A 26,555-nucleotide genomic window follows, 5' to 3' on the forward strand; every position below is an offset into this window, starting at 1 on the left:
CTGACTGGGAGAATTAATTGAAGCTGAGTCAGTCTCAGGGCAGATGGGCTTTTCTAGAACGCAGTGCTGGCTGTTTCGCTTCCCTACTCCTTCTTTTATGGTATACTGAAGCTTTCAAGGGACCCAGAGTCTTTGCAGGTTTGTGTTTCTGGAGAGACTTGAAGAAAAGGATGTTCTGGAGGGAGAAATTTAGTGGACGTAAGTCAGGATTTCTTTGTGGTCTATAACATGAAAGCTCCTTCTCGATAATATTATTCACTGGCTTTACTGTGATAAATGGTCAATTTCTTTTTAGACCAGCAGTTTGCCACTTTTTAAAAATGACACCTGATACATAAGATACAAAATATGAAATTAACTCATGATTCTACCCTGGCAGTTTCCTTGGGATCTCAAAGTACTCTGTCTGTTCACTTTGTTAGATCTAAAAAATTGTTTAAATCTGAATTGACTAAACACTTTTTATCAGTTCGACAATGAAATCCTTATAAAAGTGTTCTGATTTTCCACAGATTTCAATTTTGGCTCCATGCTTTCTAACCACATCTTTGCAAGGTTTACTTATCTACACAGATAAGTAAAAATTAGTGGGTAATGTTACTACCTTACGACCTGAACAAGGTTTTACTTGTCCTCATTTTAGCTTTCAAGCTATATACTGAACTTTATCTTTTGAGAAAAATTATAAAAATTATATTATATTGTTTACAAATTATAAAATTTCTAATACAGAATGTTAGTAAAAGAAAAAATGTCCCTCTATTCCCACTGCAAACCATCAACACTTTTCTCTATTTTCTTGTGGTTTTATTTTTTTATACCATGTTTGCAGGCCTTATGCAAGTATGTCCATGTATGTTTCTGGACTTTGTTATTGTCATTATCATTGTCATGAGGCTTGTACTTCTCATTTCTAGGATAATTAATTCCAAAATTTTCAGCTCCAACAACAGCCCTGTGGGTGTCACAGCTGCCCCCCAGGCTGACCTGCTGTCTGCCGGCTCAAGCACCCCCTTTTTGGCCTCACGCGATTGGGTGCACTCTTTTCTCTGAAGGGCTTTTCTGAATTATTAATTTTATTCCATAGCTTGTATTGAGTCAAAATCCTTTTAAGAATCTGCTGAATATTGTGGATTCCCTGCAATGCATATGTGCAAATGCGCACGGACTGCAGCACATGCCTTCACTGACGTCACAGCCCCCTAGGAGCCAAGGAGATGCCGGGCCAGTGAGTCTCCACACGCAGAAGGTCTCCAACAGCTTCGGTTTTCCTGACCTTCCCATTTTCTTTAAAAATAAGAGATTTTTATTACTTTTTCAGACTTTCCTATGGTCTCTTTGTAATACATTCTTTTCTATGAAAGAAAAGAAAAGCAGAGGGCCAGTGTACTTTTCTGGTACTGAGTCACCTGTCACTCCACCAGCACCGTCCCTAACAGAATCTGAACCTGTCCTCGGTGGACTTGCACACTCAGAGTGAATGGATGGGTGACCTGTTAGGCCTATCAGGCTGCTGAGCTAAGTATGTTTTATCATGAATATTTACTACCAGTCAGAGAGATGATTTGAAATTAATGTGGTGAAGTATAATTACTCAGTATTCACTAAGCCCTTTGCAGGCTGGGAGGCAGTGTCTCTGCTTTCACTGGGAAACTCTAATCCTATTTATGCCAGAGACACCTTTCAAGTTTCAAAATTTAATCTCCCAGTGACGGAGCAGGTAAATGTTACAGTTAATTTTTTTTTTGTTTTCCTGAACTGTCATGCCACACATTCATGAGTCAGTTTTTACACATACATCATGTCTGCTTTTGTATCTCTTTCTCGTGTGTGTGCATGTGTTGTGTGTATGTGTCTGTGTGTGAGAAAAGAATAGAGAGAGAGAGAAAGAGAGAGGCAAGCAGGAAAGGGGAGAGGAGGAGGGAGGGGAGGGAGGAAGAAGAAGGAGAGTTAGAGGGACACAGTCAATGACAACAACATATCTGCATCATCAGTCTGTCTTAGTCACCATTTTGGAGAATAAAAAAAAAACAACACAAGAATGATAAATGCAATGTTGTTGCAGCAAGTGAGCTTATAGTAAAGAACTACAGTGGAATGATGGGATGGAATAATGTGTCAACAGAAGGAGAAGAGGAAAGTGCTGGTAAGATGCATTCTCATTTTGTAGTTTTCTGTGTTCATGTTCATCTCCAGGTGCTCTCAGACTTTTGGGTTAATGGCTCCTCTTTCTTCCTTTCACTCCCTCCTTTCTGTCTTCACATCCTCTCTCTTCCTCCCTTTTTTCCCTCCTTGGCAATGAACAATAGCCAGACCAAGAGTTGTGTTTGCCATGTGCAAGGAAAAGAAAGAGAAACTAAGAGAAGCAAGCAGGTAGAGGATGATCAGGAAAAGATGAGAAAAGATGAAGCTGGAGAAGTTAAAAAAAGGGCACTGTAGACAAGGAATGAAAAGGAGGTAAAAATGCAGGTGGTAAAGTTTTCTTTGGGACTGATGAAAATGTTGTAATATTGGTTGGTTGTGATGGTCGCACAAGTCTGCATTCACTGAAAACCATCATATTTTACAACTTAAATGGGTGAACTGCATGGTATGTGAATTCTATCTCAATAAATGTTATAATTTTTAAAAAATAAAGTAGTATTAAAAATAATAAATTAATGTTTCAAAACACGCCAGCCCCGCCAAGACCAATTTTACTCATAGAAAATCTGCTGTACTAAGAGCCCCACTTCAAGCCACAGAATCACTTGCATATTGAGGTTCCATGACAGATGGCTTTTCATTGTCACTAGGAATGGAGAAACTGTAAGATAAAGCTGAAAATGCAAAGGAGAGAGATACAGGAGACAACAGCTAGCTGCGAGGAGCATCTGATTCTGTTACTCCAGTGTTTGAACTGATGAGCATCAGTTCTTTCCTCACGAGTTCCTGAACACATTTGTAATTAGAGAAAAACTGATCTTTAACTAGTAGAAATGCCCTCTTGCTTAACAATGTTAGAATGCCAATTTCCTGACTGTTACGTGAGCGCACACCCATGCATATATACACATAATCACTAGTATGCAGCTTCACGTCACTGTTAAAAACAGTCCTGTTTTGTTTCTAAAATCATAATATAAACTTTTAAACCTGTTTGTAAAATGGGACTGATTCTAATCTTAAGTTCCTTGATAACTGAGGATCTTCTCTTTTCTCTATAGTTAGTATATTTTCCAATAAAAGTCCTTCTCCCTTTTTCCACTTTGCCAACTCCACATTTACTAAATCAGAAAAATGAATGATCTTGTCTTCAGAAATATAGATTAGTACTTCACATTCTGGAGCCTATCAGTAAAGTGTGCAGATAATATGCACATTCTTTACTTGCACATAAGCCTCCCTCAGCTCACATCCTCTGCCTTAGCTTTGTTCTATGTAGACAGAACCGGTGAAGAACTCATCTCCGTGTATGCAAGAAATGTCCACATTTTGAAATCTCTACTCCATACAGATTTCTGAATCATATTGAGAAAAAAAAACAATATTTTTTTCTGAATCTTGAACAGCACTTAAAATACAATATAATGTAAGTTATATTTAAACTAGGGCTGGAATGTACCCTCATTATTTGGAAACTTAAAGGAGAATATAATGTCTAGGCATCGTAGATATATTTACAAAAAAAATAATAGCTTTTGGAGGTCTCTTCTCAATGGAGTTCAAATCTTTTAAGATACGTGATTGATAAAATAATTATTTTGGATTTTAGTACATTTAAAGTAATCAAGTTATATAGCGAATTAGGGGGACGGGGGAAATTGCCTCTATCATGTCTGAGAATGCACAGTTAAGTCATGACTTTTTCCGTTAATGGTAATGAGCTGTGCGGGGTTAACTCCCCAGCACGTCAGAAGAAAAGAGCCTGAGTCATCTGTCTTTCATGTTTAATTCAATTTGTTTGCATCCTGCGTTTTTCACTTAATGCTTCCCAAAAAGCTATTTCAGAAAAGATAAAATTATAAGAAAGTACTTTTTAGAACTGAATATACTGATAACAAAACAAAGGATATGTACAGGAGTCTTTGGAGAAATAAAAATTACTCTCGCTTGTTTTATTCATGTCTGAGTACTATCTGATTATTATTAAAGGCTAACACATTCATACACGGAAATGGGAATTGCTTCCTCTGTTTTCAGAAACTGAGAGAAGAGAACAAAGACTTAAAAAAAGAAAGCAGATTCAAAAGCGTTCAAAAAGCTATATTGTCCAACCACAAAAACTGATAAAGCTTTGCTGCATTTAAAGTAAAACTGTGTGACTGGAGGGATGTGTGGGAAAAAAAGCAAATGAATAACAAGGAGTTTCAACTTGTATTTATATAACACTTCACTTCCAAGATGCTGAAAGAATTACAAATAAGTACTTGATAGTGGCTCTCATGGGCTCCTTGAAGTCCTCTGTTACTTTTCCTTATTTGGTAAATATAGATAATGGGAATGGAATGGGATCTCTCAAATATATTTGTTGATTCATCTGTTTCAAGAGCACTGAACCACTGTCTCTCCCTGCTTTACTCCTGGGCAGTTTTCTTTTAATGTCCTACTAATAAATGAACAACTCAAAGACAACTTGAGATTATTGTTGTATTGTTTTTTCAAAATCTGGATATTTAAAGCCCGAATAAAAGTAAATGTGAAATAAGGTGTTTGAAACATACACTTAAGCAAAGTATGGGGGGGATCCCGCCATCTGGAATATATTTATATCGCCTCTGTAATATCTATAGTTTACCTATAGAGATTAAAACCAAATTCAAATATGAATTCCTTCCTCCCTTGCAAAAATATTAATTGAACATCTACCATGTACCAGAAACTGTTCTAGGCATTGGAGATACTACGGTGAACAATGCAAATGCGCACGCGCACGCACACACACGCACACACACGCACACACACACCCACACACACCCACACACATACTTTCAATAAAGGTAAATACAGTAGGGGGAGAGAGACAATGCTCTTGTGTTTGGAAGTGGCCTCACTGAGATAACTTCCCTCTGCCTAGAAGCTTTCTTCCCACCACACCCACACTTTCTCCACAAGGTGCATCTGGCTGACTCTACTCACTTTATGGCATGTTTCTCTAAGAAGCATTCTACAACTGCTCCACTGCATATTAATCTCCCCCTCTACCGAAACCCTAAGCACTTATCTGTGCTTGTTCTAAGATACTCATCATTTTCTATTTTCTATTAAATCATCTGCATTCACATATTTTCAACCTTATTAGACAACAAGCTCCTTGAGAATTTGTATACTCCTTTTATCACTTCTTGAAGCTTCTATCATAGTGCCTTGGAAGCAGCAGTGCTTCAAACAATGTTTCTGGAATAGTTAACACTATAGGCTAAATGTCTGTGTCTCCTCCCCTCAAATTCATACACTGAAATCCTAATCCTAGGTGATGGTATTAAGAGGTACCTTTGGGAGGTGCTTAGGTCATAAGAGTAGAGCCCTTATGAATGGAAGTTATGCTCTCACAAGAGAGACCCCACGAAGCTTCCGTGTGCCTTCCAGTACGTGAGAACACAATGAGAAGGCATTATGAACCAGGAAGAGGGCCCTCACCAAAATGCGACCATGCTGGCGCCTTGATCTTGGATATCCAGCCTCCAGAACTGTGAGAAATAAATCACATTTTGAGAACTGCATCTCTCATTGCTCAATAACTATTTGCTGTTTGATTTACTCAGAAATTTTTTTTCCAAATTTTTTATTGTAACTGTTAAATTAAAAAAAAAAAAAACTTTTGAAAGCTATCTTATCTCCATCCTTCACATGTGGACCAGGTATTTAGCTAGGATGCTGGGTCCAGTGGTGATCAACACACAAAGCCCACCTTCAGGGACAATGTCCAATGCTGGAGAAAGACAGGGTAATTGACCTGCAAGGGTGTCACAGATACGCTGAGGAGTGGGGACTTAATGCTTTGGGGGGGAACACAAGGTCACATCAAAGAGGGGAAACCATGGACGTCTTCTAAGAATGATGTAAAGGTGTGTAAGGAAGAGTGCGGGTTACCCAAGGGAAGTCGATCTGGGAATGGGGACTGCAAGATTCCCAGCAGAAGGAGAAGCACATGTGAGCCCAGAATCTGTACATGACTGGAGTGTAGTTGGACCTTATTGGCCATTTTGATGCATTGGCGAGGAATGGGAGACACTGAGTGGCGCTGAAAGCAAAGTAGTGAGATGGTCAGTTACACATTGGAGAAAGACCAGTCTGACTGGGGAGGGAAACAGAGTAGTACTCCAACTAGGTGGGCACTGATGATTCACTGAGAAAGACTGGCATGAACTACAGCAGCAATAAAAATGGAGATACAGACACACTTGAGACTATTTAGGAAGCAGAATCTATTGACAAGATTGGCTGACTAAATATCTGGGGTAAGGGAGGGGAATGGGTTAAGGATGATCTCTCACTTTATAAGTTGGGCACCTGTATAAAAGATCATATCATTCACTGAAATTGTGGTGGGGGCAATGAGTTCAACTTTGAATATGACAAGACTGAAGAGCCAAATAAGCATCCAAAAGTTGATGCTCATTGGGCAGTTGGATATTAGGGTCTCTGCTCAGGAGTGACTGAGGTCTCTACCTCAGGCTGGAAGTATCTTTTGGAAACCATGAACATTTAGATGTCATTGAAGTTAGGGTAACACATGAAGCCATGAAATGACCCAAAGAGAGTTTGCTGAGTAAGGAGGAGAAAAGAAGTGGTTTTTAGACCCCAGGCACGTTAAAACGGCTTGGAGGACTTTAAAGCAACTTTGACACCTGGGTCCTACATTGTTCAGTAAAGTCAGAATCTCTAGGAGGTAGGGCCCAGACATCAGTGTTTGTACAAAGCTTCCCTGGTGATTCTCTCCACAGCCAGTGTTAAGAGTCTCCGAAGTGGAGTGAGGAAAGCAGAAGTCTTGGGAAGGACCCTGATGAAGAGCATTTTAACAGTAGGTCGACGAAGAAACTGACAAGGAAGACTAAGGAGAAAGAGAAAGATGAGGCAATATCATGGAAACCAGGCAAAGAGAGGTGGGTAATAACTAAAGGAGCAGTGAAATGAGAGAGAAATAAATACCAATAGTGCTGCAGAAAAGCAGGACCTGTGAAAATTTAGAAATGACCACAGGGCTTAGCAACCAAGAAGTAGCAGGTGACCTAGGAGAACAGTCAGTGGGTGCTGCAGCCAGAAGCCATATGACAAGATGCCAAGTAGTGCTGGAGGGGCAGGTGGGGGGCATATCGCCTCTCAGAGTATTCTAGGATAAAGGGCAGGGAGAAACATTACTCCTCAGGATGTCTGCAGGTGAAGAGGGGGGCATGGAAAAAGTTAGAGAGAGACTTGAGTTGAAAAATGATTTTATTTAATATGAGAGATTTGGGTATGTCTAAATTTTTATTCTTTTTGTTGGATATAACCCCAATATAAGGGCAAAATACGTATGCATTCCATTTAAAATACAATTATAAAGCAAATACTCACATATTCATCATCATGGCCAAGAACACTGCCAGCATTACAAAAGTCCTTAGTGTCCCCTTGCCCATTCCACCTTCCCTCTATCATTTCTTTGCTTTTATTTATAGTCTTATCAGTTGTGCATGTGTCCCTATAAAATAGTGCTTGGTTTTGCCAGTTGTAGACTTTATATCATTTGCATCATGCTATTTGTATTGTTCTGGCATTGCTTCCTCACTTAACATAACGTTTGTGAGATTCATGTGCATCTCTGTGTTTGGTTGTCGTCTGTTCATTTTCTCTGCTGCATAGTTTTCCTCTGCAAAGATATACTAAAAGTATGTTTAGGTGTTGTGGGGAAGATGCCATTAGAAAGGAAAAGACTGATTTATAGATGGATGGGTAACAAAGGGCAGGGTGAGCTTCAGAGATGGGCAGTGAACAGGAGAAGGATTCCTCTGTTCTGTGAAAGGGAACGAATTATTACCAGATGGTTATTTTTTCAGTGAAGGATGAGCTGAGGTCAGTCTAGAGAAGAGAGCAGAAGAGGTGGAATAGGGAAGGGGAGGAACATGGAGATTATATGAAATAGCTACAGTTAGGGAAGTTCCCAGAGTTCCCCGAGAATGTTGAGCCCAAGCAGGGGCTGCAGGGCCTGACTGTAAGCCCCCAGTGTGTGTGGCTGAAGGGCACTGGGGACACAGCACCTGGGTGTAGAATTTCTTCAGCAGCCATGGGTGTCTTCAGTTTAACAGCAGAGGAAGGAGACAGTACTTAGTGTAATGATGACCTCAAATAATCTATATTCAAACTCCAGCTCTGCCACTTACTGGTAACCAGTAGGATGGCTGATGCTCCCAAACCAACCACAGTTTCCTCATCTATAAAATGGAGATATCTACTGTCAAACATTTGTTGTGATAATTACATATAGCATTATATACCAAAGTCCTTTTCTGTCCAAAAAAAAAAAAACACCCAGAAACCCAATTACGAAGTGTCATTAAAAATGTCTCAAAGGACTGTTAACAAGGAAACCACAATGGCATTGTTAGAAAAGATGTATTCTCCATGTCGATATCCTGAACTAGCTGAAGAATGCTGAGTAAACTCACAGAAAGAATGTCAAATACTCTGCATTAGTAATACGAGAAGAAAAATCTAGCTCTTACATTTACTATATAGATGTGCTTATAAAGGGCACTGGTCAGCCACCATCACAGGTTGCAACACCATCCGAGAACACAATGTTGTATGGGCTCAGACATGAATGTAAGATGAAATATCTGTACTCTCAACCTCCTAGCTGAGAGGCTATAAAGCCCCATGCCAGGAAAGGTTGGAAAGGTTTAAGATAGCAATGGAAGAGGCACTGTTCACTTCATCAGTCTCATCTGTCACCACCTAACACCAAGATGTAGGTATTTGAAATTAAGTGCAATCACACGTGTGCATGCACACACACACACACACAAGCACACGTGTACACACACATGCACATTTGTTTTACGTCTCAGCTACTCCTTGCTGGAATATCCCTTCTTTACCCCTTTGCTTCGTTAAGTCTTACTCATCCTTCAGGACTCAGGGATGACATCACCTTTTCTAGGACACTTCTTGAAACTCTTAGGCTGGATCAAGAGACCCTCATATGACCACTCATACATAACTTCCCAAACATACCATTCTTATACCATTTAATTAACATTCTAGGTATCATTCATCTCCTTCCCTAGACTGTGACCTTCTAAAAACAGGAACAGATCTTATATCTAACACAATGCTGGGCATATAAAGGGCATAAAATAAGTGCTTGTTCAATGAAAGGATGAAAACTATATGAGAAAAGGAACATAAGCCATTACAGATGATATATTTTTGTTAAAGACATAAATCTTTCATTGAAGATGTAAATGCAAATTTTAACTACTTTTAAGTCATAAATTTCTAATGTTTTTCTTTGAAGTTCTTAGCTATTCCATTAAGAAGAAACCCTTAAGACACATGAAAATTTCACTGGCCACGTATGTGGTCTTATTTCTAAATATGGTTAAGTAACACCAGAAGTAAGTGATTAAATGAACATCAAGAGCTTTGTTCTTCCAGGGGCTTGCCATTTGTTTTCATGTATTACAAAAGAGCAAGACTTCAATCATTTCGCACAAATGTTCACCTCAAGGTACAGTTACATATTTAAATTTATACACAGTACTTCCTAATGAACCTGGCACAGTTTGTTTTGTTACCAGAATAGCATCCTTCTCTTCCAAGAACCTCCTTCACAAGGCTGATCTATACCTCTACTGGAGTGGCATACATCCAGCTCATCATTGAATTTCCACCAGTCACCAACCATATTATTTATTAATTATATTAAGTCACAGAAAATGAAAGTGAGCACACTGTTTTTTTATTTTTTGCCAACAGCTGCTAGCTTAATTTTTTAGAAATATGATAGCTAGGGATACTGTGCTGGAATTCTTAGCACTTACATATGTGAACAAAATTTAGAACCTGTTTGGAGCTAGTGTCAAAAAGGACAATGATTGTGGAGATTTCAGAGCCACGGAAACAGTTACCATAGGCAGGTGGCGCATAAACGGTGCATGCTCAGGATGTAATATCAGTTTGCTGCTCACCAAAACATGGTTCTTAGTTAATTAAAAAAAAATGTTTAGATCAATGTGTGGGCAGGGAGATGAGAGAGAGGCAGGGTGCCGGGCTTGTGCACATGTGGGTCACCGTTCGGGGAATACTCAAAGGCAGCAGTACATGCTATTTTGTTCTTCCTAAGATTTTATCATCTATTTTACAATCTAGTTTAAACAGTGCAGAAGCTGAGCCAAATATTATTTGCCAGAAGACTTCATGCCTCTTTCATATGTGTGGAAGATGTATGTATGCCAGGCTTCATTCCAGGAAAAAACATGGTTTTTCATAAAATATAAATTTTACTAGAAGGAATTTAAGGTCAACTTTCATTATCCTGATATGCCTCTGCAAGACCTGTTGTCTCATGGAAGGAAAAGTCATCTCTCTACCCCACCCAATTTAAGTTTTATAGAGGCCAATAGCTGGGTAATGGTACTCCAGAACATAAGGCTGAAAGGGCTCCTAATTCCTAACTAAAGGAGATTTCATCATTTTAGTCTGTTCTGTTTGTTTATTTTTAATCCATGACAGAGACATGCAAAGCAGATCAAAACCTAAACTGATTCCTGCAGACTGTGAAACCCCAACAGGTTTAAAATAGCACAGGTGCATTTTGAACCTCACTAAACTGTGATTCTCAGGCCTCAGTAAGGGTAAAAAGCCTTGTAAGCTAGTCAGCTGCCCCCTTAGTTGGTCAAGATGCCCAGATGCCTGGGTTTGGTCAGTCACAACCTTTGCACTGGATTGGTTGTTTCCCCTGGAAACAGATGTCTATGGAGAGGTAGGAGAGACTGGAGGGCTTCCCCCTAGCTTGGTGTTACATCGCACTGCCGCTAGATCTACCAAATGTAGAGGGTCAACCTGTAGAAACCTGTGAGTAATGTTAGCTAGGAAGGGTACTTCAATATTCTTGTAAGTTTTTGCAAATTTTTTTAATTGAAGAAGGCCTTACACACAGAATGCATAGATTATAATTTCTGGTCACAAACTGAACACACTCCTCACAAGAAAAAGATCACCCCAGAAGTCCCTCCATTACCTCTCTTCCATCCACTCCCCTTAAGAGTAATCACATCCTGGATTTTTACATAGTAGTAAATTTTGCCTGTCTCTGTACCCTACATTAATGGAATCATTCGGTATTTACTATATGTATTCAGCTCAAACATTTCCGTCAATGCTATGTTTGTGAGCTGTATCCACGTTGTTATGTGTACTGCAGCCTGTTTGTTCTCCTCATCATACAGTAGCCACTGTGTGAAGAGGTCACAATTTATCCATTCTTGGTGGATGGGCATTTGGGTAGATTTAGGTTTGGGCTATTATAAATGGTACTGCTACAAACATTCTGGTACAAGTATCTTAGTCATCTTATGCACACATTTCTGTTGGGCATTTAACCTAGAATAAAATTGTTAAAACTCTAAAAATGATATTTGGCACTTATTACATAATAGATGCCTACGACATTTCATAAAAGGCCTCTAGGATCAAAATCCATTTATTACACGCAGGATTATTTGTTCTCTGTTCATATTTGAACCTTTCGCAGCATGCCTTATTATAACAGAGGTCAATGCCATTGTGTCTATTTTAGTAATCAGCATAATCATTTGTAGTCACATAGCATCACATTATTTGCTTTCCATTATTACTATGGCATTCCTAATACAATCCTAAACCATCCTCAACTGTACCCACTGTTATCACTGAGGAATCCGGAAAATTCAGTAGTAACAGCTAGTTCTTAAAAATAGGCAATACACTTCTTATATCTGGCTCCACATAAAGACAAGCAAATAAATATTAAATCGGACATATGTTGGCACTGAATTATAATAGCAGAAATTGGAGTATAATGCTGTATTTATCACCAAAATGAAAATAATTGAGACAAAGGGATAATTAAAATCATCATTTCTAATATTTTCATAATAAACCTTTATTCAGGTTTCTAATTTGTAAGTCTCTATTTTATCTCATTTTTTTTCATTTCGCCCATCTCTCTCTTTCTCTCCTGCCCCTTTGTCGACCATGAGTTTGCTCTCTATGTCTATGGGTCTGTGTCTATTTTGTTTTGTTTATTCATCTGTTTGTTTGTTTTAGGTTTCACATATAAGTAAAATTATATCAGTCTTTCTCTGTCTCATTTCACTTAGCATGATTTGCTAGTTTCTTATTCATAGTTCATGTTTTATAAGGAGTACTTTAACAGCTCTATACACCAAAGTGGAATCAGACATTCACGCAGCTTATTTCTTCTTTATTTTCTATTACAAATTATGAGTAACAACTACAGGTGTCTTTAAGAGTCAGTCTCTCTCTCTCTCTCTCTGTGTGTGTGTGTGTGTGTGTGTGTGTGTGTGTGTGTGTGAGAGAGAGAGAGAGAGAGAGAGAATGAGTGCATGTGTATTTTGGAGCTGAAAATCAAAAGTTTATAGTTTGAAAGGAATCCATCTCCTTTGTCTTGAGTGAGAAAACTTTCATTTACTGTCTCCTTATCAGGTGATTATCCAGGTGTTTGGTTTATGCATAGTTTAGTGTCAATTTCCCTTTCTGATCTTAAATCTTTCTAATCTACAAGTGAGAGACATAATTTCAACTACCACTTCAATTCCATATATGTATCTGCCAGTAGGAGAAAGAGTACCAGATAAATAGAGACATTTAGTTTAAAATCAGCTACTCACTAGCTGTGCCATGATGAAAAGACAGAATTTGTCTAAGACTCACTTTTTTTGATTTGTAAAATAAGGGTAATAAAACTTATGCTGTAAGGCTGCTCTGTGAATTAAACAAGATAATACATGAGAAAATATTTTGTATATGGTTAACTATAACATATATTATGTTATAACATATTATTATGATTGCTATTATCTTGTATAATAAACTCCTGTCAATGGAAAAACATCAACATTAAAATTTTGTACAAAACTTAGTCCACTCTATTGTTTGCACTATAAGTAACTTCCGTAAATAGTCACGCACTGCTTAATGAAGGGATACGTTCTGAGAAATGCATCATAAGGCAATTCTATCATTGTGTGAACATCAAAGAGGAAGCACACTTGCACAAACCCAGATGGTATAGCCTACTACGCACCTAGGCTATATGGTATAGCTAATTGCTCCTAATACCACAAGCCTGTACAGTACGTTACTGTACAAAATAACATCAGGTTAAATCAAGCACAAGAGAAATGATGCAATCAAGAGACTTAGTAAACACAAGATGTATGAGGCGGCTGCCGGCATAACATAGCATCCTATTTTACAGCAAACTTCTTTTTTTTTTATAAGTAGAAAGAGTACACTCTAAAATCATGATAAAGAACATAGTAAATATATAAATCAGTAACAGTAATTTATTATTAAGTATTATGTACTGTACATGATTGTATGTGCTACACATCTATATAACTGGCAGTTCAGTATAAACTAGCATCACCACAAATATGTGAGTAATGCATTGTGCTATGGTATTACAATGGCTATGATGTCACTTGGCAATAGGAATTTTTCCATTATAATCTTATGTGACTATTACTGTATTTGTCGTCCTTTGTTGACCGAAATATTATGAGATGCGTGACTGTAAGTTTTACTATCAACATTATCTACAGTCACAAAAGGCAGACTGGCTCTGACTACATTATCTCCTTGGATTTTAGCCATCAGCATTTAATAACTGTGTTTATCCAAAAATTTAAAAAACAGAGTCTCCAAATGAATGATATATTTAAGCTTAATTTATCTATAAGAAAAAAAAAACTGTACAGAGTGACAAACTTCCTATGTTTAGGGATGTTATCTCTTGAAAAAATAATCCATTTTAATTCACATTACTGAGTTTCCCATGCATTCAGATTAGCTAAGACAAATTCTTCAACAATTTGAGTAAGTCTAGGAAATCACAGCAAGTCAAGTACAGAATTCAAATTTTTCCTATGCCTAGTAGCTAATGGAAGGATTGTTAATCTTGATTCTTGAGTTATCTTTAGTAAAGGGTTATTCCAACCCAGTCCCTTTTTGCTAGCAATAATTTTGCAATCATGAGCCTTACATTTGGAATACAGATCCTGAACTTAAGATATTTACATTTTAATAAACAGAGTAAGTTAACTGTAATTGAAATAAGTTCTGTCCAAGAAGTATGCTGTAGAGCTTAAGAGAATTATCCTAATAAATATCTCTTAGAGTAATCAATATCATAGATACTATAACTGAAAAGGAAATGAGAAGTCGCCTACTCCAATCGTCTTGTTTTCCAGATTAAAAAAAAAAAAAAAATGGAAGCCCAGAGATGATGTGAATTTACCCTTGTCTAATCATCTGAAATTATAAGGAATATTCTTAAATTCCTTTTCATTAGGGCTAAGCCCATTGGAAACTTTTTATTTTGAAAAAAAAATGGAGAAAGGATACTTTTCACTGCAGGGATGTTTATGTGTTATGATCAACAAAGACCTTTGTATCTGGAATATCTCCTATGATACCTGGGAGACATTTCAGATACAAAGCAGAGACACTTAAGGTAGATAGTGGGGATAGAGATGGTAAGAAACAAGAGAGACCAGGAGAGCTCGTAAGGAGGTTGATGTGATCACCACAGTAAAGGATCTCAGGAGAGGAGGCACAGAAGATCCAATCAGCCACTTAGAACACACATTCAAGTGATTTCCCAGATGCTCAGAGGGAAAGGAAGAACTGAACATGATGAGTGAAAAGATGAGAGACATGAAGGACTGATGGAGAGGATCCAACGTCATTTAATAGAATTTTGAAGAGAAAAACAGAGTTAGAATACAAACAGAACTTGAAAAAATGCCTGAAGAAAAAATGATCTGATGTGGAAGACTTTGCCCTAAAAACTGTGCGAGAATATAGTCTTAGAGGTAAACTCAATGAAAAGAAAACAATATCTAGACATATAAAGGGGAAGTTTTAAGTATTATATATATGTCTAAAGATACAAAGATATTCTATAGGAACCTTGATTAAAGGAAGGCAGGCTACCACTGAAGGACCATCAGTTGAACTGGCATTAGGCTTTGCCAACATCAGTTGGATGGGCATTAGATTTTGCCAACATCACAATAAAAAGTAGAATAGGATATGAAGCAACACAGATGGAACTCTGAAAGAAGAAGGTCTGGGCTTAAAACATCCATCTGCTCTCAAATTTCTCATGGGTGAGATGCATTCTCTGATGTGCAAAGATTTTAAACGTAATATTCAGGCACCACAGACATATTAAAACAAACCTTTAAAACAACTTGCCATAACAAGGAATAAAATATGTTAACGCAAGAAATGAGGAAATTGTGGCTGGAAAGGGCTGAGGTCACCACTGGAACCAGTAAAATATATAGAAATCAATGTGCATTGTTGTTTTAAATATGATTACAAATTGTTTGTCTATTTTTTTTCTTTCCAAGAGTAGCTGGTTTCTATCACTTCAAAACTGGAGAGACAATAGTAAGGCATATAATCTCAAATTCAATTAATACAAGTGGGCATGTTGGATTGGAGGGTGGGGAGTGGGGAAGAGCATTTAGCATTTCAAGTTTCACAAAAGAAAGCCAAAGATTAATGTTCTTCTAATGACTTTGATTTTGATAGTTAAGTAAATGTAGGTTTAGGAATGAATCTGGAAAACTTTAGAATAACCTTTAGATTAAAAGCCTTCCTTCTTAACTAGAAGTTATCCATACACAGAATGTTCTGGAAGGAAGGAAGGAGAGAAAGAAAAGAAGGAAAGAAGGAAGGTAGGGAACAAGAAAGGTAGGGGAAAACGGTGCCCTATCACCACTGTGAAAAAAACAACAACAAAACATTTACGGCATAAAACAAGTTGGGATGTGTACAATTTATATAATTACAACAATAATTGCAAATAGGTCAAACCGTTAATAACAGGAAAAGACTCTTAGATGAGATTTTATTTTAAGACATTTATATGCTTTTGACAAAAAGCATACCTAAATAAAATGACAGGAAAGGCTAAAAATAATGGAACAAGCAGATTTTCAGAACACTCAAAAAAAAATCTGTTTGGCACTCTTAATATGAGACAATACAGAGAACAAGGAAAAATTAGGACAGAGTCATTTCCAACTAAATAGGATCCATAACATAAAGACAGAATGGTCATGAAACTTATGTATAAAATAATATCTCATTAATGTATCTGAGAAATTACTAACAACACAAGGAATTACTTGATATTTTATTGAAAACTAACAAAAAATCATATTTCCTGTCTGAGTTTATTCACAGAAAAATATATATGTATACATGTGGAAAAAAAAGCCTAAAAACTGAAACAGATTTAAGCCTTAAAAAAATGAAACATATAACTTTGTACTTGGAGTATGACTGTTTATTTATTTTTGAATATTTCCATGTATCATCCAAAATATCTCTATTGACTGTGGACTAATTTTGTAATAAAATGGTATCAATTTTTAAATAATGTGCATGGCAATATTTTTAATTTTTAAGAATCAATTTTGTCTATATTTTACTTTGATTTTGGTTTATAAGGTGATTTAAAATTACCAGGTATTAGCATTTTGGTTTCCTGTTAATTGATATAAACAATTCTCACACAAAAATAAACCAAAGCCACGTCTGCTTTCATCATAATAAGGTACAGTTTCTACAGTCTTGGTAATTCATATAATTTGGAATTTTGTAATTAATAAAATCCTTAGAATGTGTCAAAGAATATAGTATCTTTGGACAACAATGCCGCAGTTGCTATAAAACTAAGCATTTCATATGAAATCTTCCTTAAAAGTAGGAGAAAAACATAGAACTCACATAATTATTTCCCAGTTCAGTAAAATCAGACACTAACCTTCGAGAATTTTATAGTAATGTGTTAAAGTGACTTAAGGCTCATGGCCAATCTTTTGTTACTTCATCAAAGCTTTAACTAAATTGTATAATTAATCATATCATTTTGAGAATTAAAAGTGTTATCTAAAGTCAGATACTCTTTTTTCTTTTACTTATTAAAGTAAAAATATATCTGCAAGTTTCTTTTTAAATTTCCACCCAGTTCAATTTCACTATGTAGTAACATAAAATCAAAGAAAATGACAAGCCAAGTGACAAAGGAATCAAATAAATGTGAACAAATGTCATTAAGGTACTCTCTTGAAATGATGAAAGTTTTAACTGAAGATGACAATAATATAAGAACTACTATGAATATAAAATGAAAACCATGCCTTTGAGACTCCTTTGAGTATACTATTCCAATCAGTGATTATAAATTCCTAAAATTTACAGAGCTTAACTAAACAAAAAGTCATTACACAAAATCTTTTATGTTCTACGTATATCAAGAAGAAGGTACTATCATGACAAGATAGAACAACTACAGAGAGTTAGAAATAAAGTCATATACTATAGCTGAATTACTATTTGAGGTATAAACAAAGTTTTAAAAATAAGTTAGAGAAAATACGGCAGATTGAAAATCTGAATTTATCCTTTCTCCTTGATAATAAATCCTTTCTCTCCCTACAGAAAAAATAAATGAATGAAAGAGTATAAATGCATAAAGACAAAACACAAGAAAAGAAATGATAGCAGATAAAAGAAGTCAACACAGAAAAACAGATAAGCTGAGAGCCAAGAGTCTGAGAAAGAGGATGTCATAAAGACACACCAGGAAAAATTTGGAAGTATTGTCCCTGCTGGAAGAAGCTTACTCAGAAGAAGAGGCCCACTGCTGGTGACCAGGGGCTCCTTGCTGTTGGCCAAGTCCCTGCCTGACTACAGTCCACAGAGTTTACCAGCTGGCAGGCCTCAAATGGACTAGCTTTCTGGTGCCTCACTCTCACAAGTGAATGCAGAGAAAGACTGCCAGGATTTGAGAAACGCCTTTCATGATAGAAAGCAACCGACCAATCTAACCAAAAAAAAAAAAAAAAACAAATCAAAACACAAGTACCTTGGGAAAAAAGCTGATGTAGGGAGCAGGAAAATAACAGCTTTAATCACTGTCAGAGCTTAAAAAAAGACACACATGATCTATCAAATAAGAACAGGATGTAGTAAAAAAATAAATCAGAGAATAAGGAAGCATTCTCAGAAACTGAAAAAAAAAATCACTGTACAATTAAAAGCTTCAATCAAAGGACTGGAAGACAAAGTAGAGGAAATATTCCATAGGAGAAAAGATAAGAAGCTTAAAACTAGGAAAGAAAATCCAAGCATCAGCACATACATACAAAAAAGCAAACAGAACAAATAGAAATTGAAGAAATACTACAGGAACATTTCCCAGAAATAAAAGACTCGAATTTCTAGATTGACTCAATGAATGAATAAGGATCAATTCAGAACACAAGGGACAAAGAGAAAGTCCTAAAAAATGTCCAGGAGATGAGATTCATAGGGTGGGGGAGGCAGAATAATCCTTTTTGTAAATTAAAATTTGAAATGCTTTCAATGTTCTGATGAAAAAGATTTATAACTGGAATTCTATCCATAACTAAACTGTGATTGAGGAGAGATAAAAAACATATTTAGCTATATTACATACATACATAATTCATACATACATACATAGATACATATACTCATACATAACTACCTCTCATAGATCCTATCCCCAAAAGTTAGGAGAAAATAAACCAGGCAAAAGAAGACTCAGAATCCAAGAAATAAAGGAGCTAGCAGAAGGGAGGCAAAGGGAATTCCAGGAGGCAGGTAAGGCCCAAGAAGATGGCTGTTCAGCAAACCTGAAAAGAAACCAATTCAGCCTGGAGGACTAAAGAATGGAGAAAAGGGTCCCACAAGGGTCACTTGCTGCAGGAGGTGGGGGAGAAGTGTTGATTAATGGACCACCAAATGTGTCCAACTGCAGCTGAGAAAAGCTTGAGAGGTCAGGGATAGCTAAGCAGGAGTCTGAGTCCACCCAGAGCAGGGCTGAGATGAGTCAGAGGCCAGATGGAGAAGTCTGTGTTCCAAGGTCACACTGCGGTGCAACCAGAGAGGGTTCACTCAAAAGCCACCCTAGAAGTAGGAAGACAGTGGAAGAAACATCATCCTTGAAGAAGAAAAGCTACTTCTAAGAATGACAGGAAATAAGTCTATGAGGTAAAGAAACCAAAGGAGTTCTCAGGCCTTGATTAAAAAGATCAATGATTTAAAACAAACCATTTCATGTAAAGGCAGAACAATGGAGTAAGAAATACAAGAGCTGTTCCTCTAAGTCCTTCAGTAAGTGGAGGCCCAATTCTCAGAACGCTGCATGGACTGTCCGGGATCATTTCTCAATTGTACTGGGACATATTGTTTACTGTTGTAGCATTGTTGTTTTGTTTCAAAAACCAACTCTCGAATACTAACACATTTACTGTTTTTCTGTGTTCCAATTCATTCATTTCAGTTTTTAGTTTAATATTTCTTTCCTTTTTCTATTCATTTTAAAAATTTTTATAACTTTTCCAGTGGAATATTTAATTAGTATACTTTCTTTCTTGTTGTATAGGATACAAATTTACCTCTGAACACAGACACAGTATATCCCAAACATTTATATTTTTAGTGTTCTCATTAAACTAAATCTAGATTTTCTGAGATTTGAGGTTTGGGTTTTCCTTTGATCCTATGATTGCTTAAATGACATTTCTGAGTGTTTTTGTATGTCTTCTAGGTGCTTTTCCTCAACAATTTCTTATTTCATTGCATTTGACCTAAGAATGGGTCTGAACTGTTTTGGTTTTCAGAATTTATTAAGTTGTCCATGGCCTAATAGTTGATTTTCAAAAAGTGCTTTTAAGTAGGTTTATTTTGTTTTTAGTCTATCTTTCTTTTTTAAATCACGTTATTCAGATTCTGTTTATCCATATTTGTTTTGCCTATTTATAATCTACCACAGTCTGAAATGGATGAGTTAAAGCCTCTTAATATTATTCTGTTTCTCCTTACATTTCCTGTAGTTATATATTCAATAATATGATACTATATCACACAGTGAATAAAGACATATGCCTCTTCTAATCGCATAGTGAAATTTAACATTTTCAATTGCAAAACCCTCCCGTTTACAGATGAGGAAACTGAGGCTAAGAATAGCGTGGTAATTTGCCTCGTATTTCATAGTAAGAACTAGGTCTGGAAGTCCGACTCAGGCCAATTTGAAACTTCAAACATTAATAAAGACCAACACGCATGCACGCACGCACGTGCATGCGTCAGGCAGCAGATGTGAAAAGAAAACACCTGAAATAATTTCCATCATTATTCTTGAGCTGGCAAAAAATAATTCCAAATGAGTCATGAATAGAGGCTGAGTTGTGCTAGAAGCTTCCATGAAGAGTACCCGAAACCGCTTAGATTTATCTGACATCCTAATCACTGAGCAACGGATGCTCCTTTTCTATGTGTGTTGTTTAGGGTGTGACACTGGCAATGTGTGTCCTGCATCCCACACAGTAACCCCAGGACACGAGGTCCTTCCATGTAACAATACCTGGATCTCTGTGTAAAGAATGTAATTATTAGTTCTGAAATAAATTACCTTTGTCTGTTTTATGACATAGTATTAGATCAAATCTTCCAAGTCAGTTTTGCTCATTTAGAAAAAATAACATGTCCAATCTTGGACTCTGGCCTAAAAGTTAATTGACATCTTATAGTCCCAATATTGTCATCTTTAAATATTTCTATGTTAACAAATAAACCTACTTCATTTCACTATGTAAATTAATTCAAATAAAATGTAAATTGTGTTGTAATTGTGTGCCAAAAGTCCTATTTTCATACAGATAAGAACTGATGCAATTTCTTTCAAATAATGATTTATGCAGATTCTACAGGAACTCTAAACAGATTTGAATATTATTAACCCCTTTACTATTTTAATGAAAAGTAAAATAAACCTGTCTGAAATCCATCCAAAAAAGACATGAAGGGGTGTACCAGATTTCTTAAAGTGATATATTATTTTCAGACATCTTCAGCGATATCCTGATATCACTGTTCTCCTTGTCAGCTGTGCAAAACAAGACACTGTCACTTATTTTAAGATTGTTTACTTCTTTTCAAAATACCAAACCTTCAAAATCAGAATCAGAAATTCTGACATGAGTGGTGAAAACAAGATTCACTACTTGCAAGCACTCCACTGCCAGGGAGGATTTTATAGAAAAACCATTGAAATCGCCACCTTCCTTAAAGCCTACCTCTATATTTCCAAGTGTTCCCAGAGGCTTTGGAAGCAGAAGCCAATCGAGTTGTTTCATGGAGGCCTTAGTGGAACTGGAGGGGGGTTTCCTGGTTTTATTTTTTCTTATTTTTTCAAAGGTAAAAATATTTACCTAATAATCTATTGGGCTAGTCACTGTAAAAAGCATCTTACAGAATGATGACTCTTTGGTAGAGGTACAAATCTATGACGAGAAAAAAATACTTTCATTTTGGAATATGCAAGTTCTACTCATTAAAATGCGTCAGGAAACTCAAGCTAGAGATGATTATAATAGTACAAATGGGATTCTGAGAGAATGCAGCAATATTGTAAAATTCTAACATCTTCCTTACCATTCTCAATGACATGTAAGAAGCAAACTGTACAATGATAACCATGGGTGTGCTATGGCAAATTTCTAGCAGGTATGGTTAGGCGATGTGTGTGTGTGTGTGTGTGTGTAATATTTTCAACAGATACCACCAAAGATATATACTAAAGAATAATATTTTTCATCTTTTAGAGCTACATATAATTTAGACTACAAAAATAGAAATAACATGAAAACAAACCCCAGAAATTTATGAATGATATCAAAACAATTTTTGCCCAGTTAATTACAAGAGGATTTAAATAAATTCTTAAGTTATACACATAGTTACATAAGTAAATTGACTAACTTGGTAAATGACATTCAGAATGTAACAATCAAAAGTGAAAACAGAACTGGTGGCTTAAAAAAAAATCAGCGTATTAACTGAAAATGTGTATAACCAGTCAAAGAGTAACTCTAGCACCTCAGAGCTAAATTTGATAAAGACAGGCCTGCTACTGAAAATGATTAAAGCAAGAGAGAAACACTCAGTACATACTAGACCTAAGATTACTCCTGTCTTCCACCCTCCAAAAACTGCCTTACAATCACCACCAACTCCACCAAGAAGTTTATCTTCATTCCTTCAATACAAAATAGTGTTAAATAAAATAAAAGCTATCTATCTGTTCTTCTTTTCATAGGTAAGTTAGAATTTATTTACCTGATGGTTTAAATCCCTTATAAATTCTATATGAAAATGCAAGTTCAAGAAACATCCAGTTGTCTAATTTTAGTCTTTTTCATTCTAGAGAGATGCTAATTACATGCACTCACTGCTTTTTATTTTTCTTTTCTGAGATAATGGAATCATTACGCTTTTACTTATGTGAGCCCTGCTGTACCATAACATTGTCTATGACAGGGGAAGAGCCATGATCCAACCACAGAGATGTCCAACCTTGAGCAGCCCTGTGAATTGTGAGGTCTGAAGGAATAATGCCTCGTGTCTTCAAGTTCCCTTAACACGTCCCATTCTTCTCACAATCATGTGTGTTTGGTATTTCATTTTTTCCCTAAGTGTCATAGAATGCCTTTCTTTAAACTCTTCTTTATTTTTACATTCTTCTAATTTCTTCAGAAGTTCTGAGGACAACTGGTAAAGACTATCTGATGGAAAAAATCATGTCAGATATTCTCAATATTATTCGTAATTAGATACTACAAGTAAGAACAATTTGACCTCACACTGGATGTGAAAAGTTCAGGGAAGCTGCTGGAACAAAGTGGAGCATACCTACTGTGACTTTGTTCACGTTTTCATAATCCAAGTAGGGAGAGGAGAATAAGAACAGTGTGGGAGGCAAGTCAGCTGTGATGAAGTGGAAGAAGAGGCCTCAAGTGAACTCCCTGGCAATCTTAAGGAGCTGTCCAGGGTGGTACTTGTTATTTCGGCCTCAGTGCCATGTCAGAGTAAACTCTAGAAAGTGCTAATGGACAGGCTAATCGCAACGTTATGATCTAACTAACTTTGAGAATAATGATTCAAGTTTTGAGGGAGGCACTAAGACGACCAGTGACTTCATCTGGAGAAACCTGCACTCAAAAATCTACTGTGAGAGGCAGAACACGGTAAACTCCTCAGGGCTGTCTTAGGGAACTTTCTGTGCTGTCCAGTGTGGCAGCCAGTAGCCACATGTGGCTACAGAGTGTTTGAAATGTGGCTTGTGTGACAAAAAAAACCTGAAGTTTTACTTTTATTTAATTTCATTTGTTAATTTAAACAGGCATCTATGACTAGTGGCTACCATATTGGACTTTACAGTTCTGGGGTTAAAAACAAAACACACACACAACATGAGAAGCCTGAGGAAGATTATCTGTAGCCACATACCTCTAGTGGTCTGGAAAATGGTTCTATCAACTCCAACAGGGTCTTCACCTAATACAGACCACTCCCTCAATGATGTGTTCACTTCTCTTTCCCTCTCTCCCCCCACCCCACGTTTTCTGCTCTCTCTTCCTCATACAATACTACAATGTGTCCTCCAGGTCCAGCTCCACTCTCATAATCTATGACTCTTACACATGTGCACAAGTAATCACCAATATGTCTATATGTCTTCAATTTATTTCTTTTTTTATGGCTACTATATTGTTTTCTGCTCTTTTCAGTGTTAACATTATTTTACACATATAACATTCATGTATGCTGTCTGGGAGTGTTTACCATTATTTCTTAGAATAATACTTGCTTTGATTTATTTAGAAATGTTTCAAGCGCTTGTTTCCAGAATTGCAACCACCTAATAAAACACGGGCTTCCATTAGAATCTCTTTTATTCAAACAAATGTTTTCTTGCTTCACATATTATATGATTTATTATTTTCTCTTTATACTTCTCTATGATACTTGTTTCATATATTTGTGTGACTGGACAAATTAGATGAAAACTCTGTTCTGTTTTAATTTATAAATTCTGTAAGTGGATCACCAATATTAATACTCCAACTATACATTATTTATCAATTGATAGGGACATAAAAAGCAATAAGAACTTATATACATTTATTTGTACTTATTTTTTGTTAGAAGCACTATCTTCTTCATTTTATTATCGGATATTTAGAGCACAGGTATATTCTGCAAAATAACTTCACATTTATTATTTTCTACTCTCACAGAATTATATTATCTCCAAATGAATAAGAAATAGAGAAAAAATAGGGAAGGGACAAGGGGAAAAGGAAGAGGTTCTGGAATTTCTCTAAAGAAAGCAAGACTCAGCAGTTGTGTGGAGAAAATTCAGGACAGGGCTGGGACACAGAGTGGTGAGTGTATCCTATGGAGTGAGTGCTTGTTTAAAAAGCTGTTAGAGAGCAGAGGTGCTGGGGAATGACATGGGTCTGAGCAAGTCCTCAGGAGTCCAAGAAGGCTCTAGGAAGGTGAGGTTGGCAGACAGCAGGAAATGTCAAGAAAGGGCCTTAAGAACACAGAGAAGACAGTATGATAGGGAGCTGTCTGGCCTCAAGAGTCATTTATGATACTACTTATAGCTACAAATCTGCATAATGTTTTAATTTATCCCTGAAATAATTTAAAGAAGAAAAAATTTTACCTGTGATGTCCTGAGTACCGTGGACCACGGATATGGCCTATCCCTCGGCACCCTGGAGTAGGACAAACAGCTTGACCTGGAAGGATTTTCACATCATTTGCTCCTTCAGGAAGTAAAAGAACATACCTTGAAAATACCCTTAGTAAAGAAGAACTAGAAAGACTAAAATATGTAAATGATATTCACTGAAATTTTACAAATTTAAAACAAACCATCACCAAAAAATACTTATTGGGTACTTATGATGTTTTATAAAATGATTTAGCAGAAAATATCATTGTTGTAATAGATAATACTAATAGCAATTAATATCAGAGGCAGAACAAATTAAATAGGACTTGAAAAAATAATATATATATATATATATATATATATATATATATATATATATATTCTCTGAAAGGGATGAGTGAATGTTTGTTTTTATATATATATATATATAAATATATATATATTTATATATATATATATATAAAAATAAACATTCACTCATCCCTTTCAGAGAATAATACTGGCAATGGCAGTAAAGCCACGAACTGAGAATGTGAAAGGGTGAAGTCTGTTTTGTGGTTCCCCATTACAGTCCCACTCAGCCACAGCAAGGCTCCCCCCAAATGCTGGACAGACACTGGGATAGCAAATGAGTCCTGCCAAAGACAGTGAACATCGTCCTACCTGTTTCCTCAATCATCTGTCAAAACTAGCTAAAAAAGAACTGTCTGACCCATACTATACCACACCATAGCACACCACATCACACCACACTATATATAACTACTCCAGGCCAGAGATAAATTCTGTCAAGCCCGAAAGGCAATCCTAATATAATAATCCTAATAATCTCTAAAGATTATCAGGATTTAAAACCCCTCACTCCATTCTGTGATTTTTCTCAGTCTGCTCTCCCTCCCTTTCCCTTTCCCCCCACACAGATATCAGCTCCTGGAATGTTCTATCCCACACTGTCATACTGTCTGGGCTTTATTTCCCTGACAGTCATATACATTCCTTGTCCTTTCCCAGCTCTTAGACTTCCATTTCCTATGCAGGCACTCTATTTCCTTGTCCTCACTTCAATATTTTCTCCATTTCCCAGCTCTAACTTTATCTGGTTGTTAGCTGAAGACTAAAGTGCATTCTGCAGCTTTCTTCAGGAGAAAACATTCATTTTCTCATACCCCATGTGTCACAGGATTGGCAGGGAAGTCAAAACCGTCTTCCACCCATCACCTCCTCTAGACGACATTTCTTTCATATTTTTTAAGACCGGCACTGGTCCCTTGCCTGTTAGGAACCAGACCGCACAGCAGGAGGTGAGCTGTGGGCAATCAAGCAAAGCTTCATCTGTATTTGCAGCTGCTTCCCAGAGCTAGCATCACCGCCTCAGCTCCACCTCAGATCATCAGGCATTAGATTCTCAAAGGAACACTGGTCCCTGTTGCCAAAAAGGTTGAGGACTGCTGCTTTAAGACTCCTATTCTGAGGCTGACACTGTGGGTCTCCACCACCACAGGTCCTTTCATTGTTCTCATCCATCTGCCTCTGTCACCAGAGAAGACTGCAGCAGCCACTCACTGTGCTATCCTCCATCCTCGCTCCAGCAGTGGTAACATCCGACATGCTGCCCTCACAGATCATTAACCAACTCATCTCCATTGACTTCATTCCTGAATCCATCCGGGCCACATCACACAAAGTAAACTCTACATCTTGTTATCACTAAAATTACACTGTTTCTAAAAAC

General features: G+C 36.8%; 1 protein-coding gene across 2 annotated transcripts in view; it reads right to left on the reverse strand.

Annotated features, from left to right (window-relative positions):
- L3MBTL4 (L3MBTL histone methyl-lysine binding protein 4) overlaps nucleotides 1–26,555 on the reverse strand; it is a 285,078-nt gene that overhangs the window by 123,510 nt on the left and 135,013 nt on the right. For both annotated transcript variants that reach the window (XR_005649230.1, XM_039845772.1), the window contains exon 12: nucleotides 24,812–24,914. Coding sequence is in view for 1 of the 2 variants with exons in the window: in XM_039845772.1 (XP_039701706.1) it covers nucleotides 24,812–24,914 (103 nt within the window). In the remaining variant the exon portion in view is untranslated. The remainder of the gene's footprint in view (nucleotides 1–24,811; nucleotides 24,915–26,555) is intronic.

This window comes from Pteropus medius, unplaced genomic scaffold, assembly GCF_902729225.1.
Source record: "Pteropus medius unplaced genomic scaffold, Ma_sr-lr_union100, whole genome shotgun sequence".
Taxonomy (NCBI): domain Eukaryota; kingdom Metazoa; phylum Chordata; class Mammalia; order Chiroptera; family Pteropodidae; genus Pteropus; species Pteropus medius.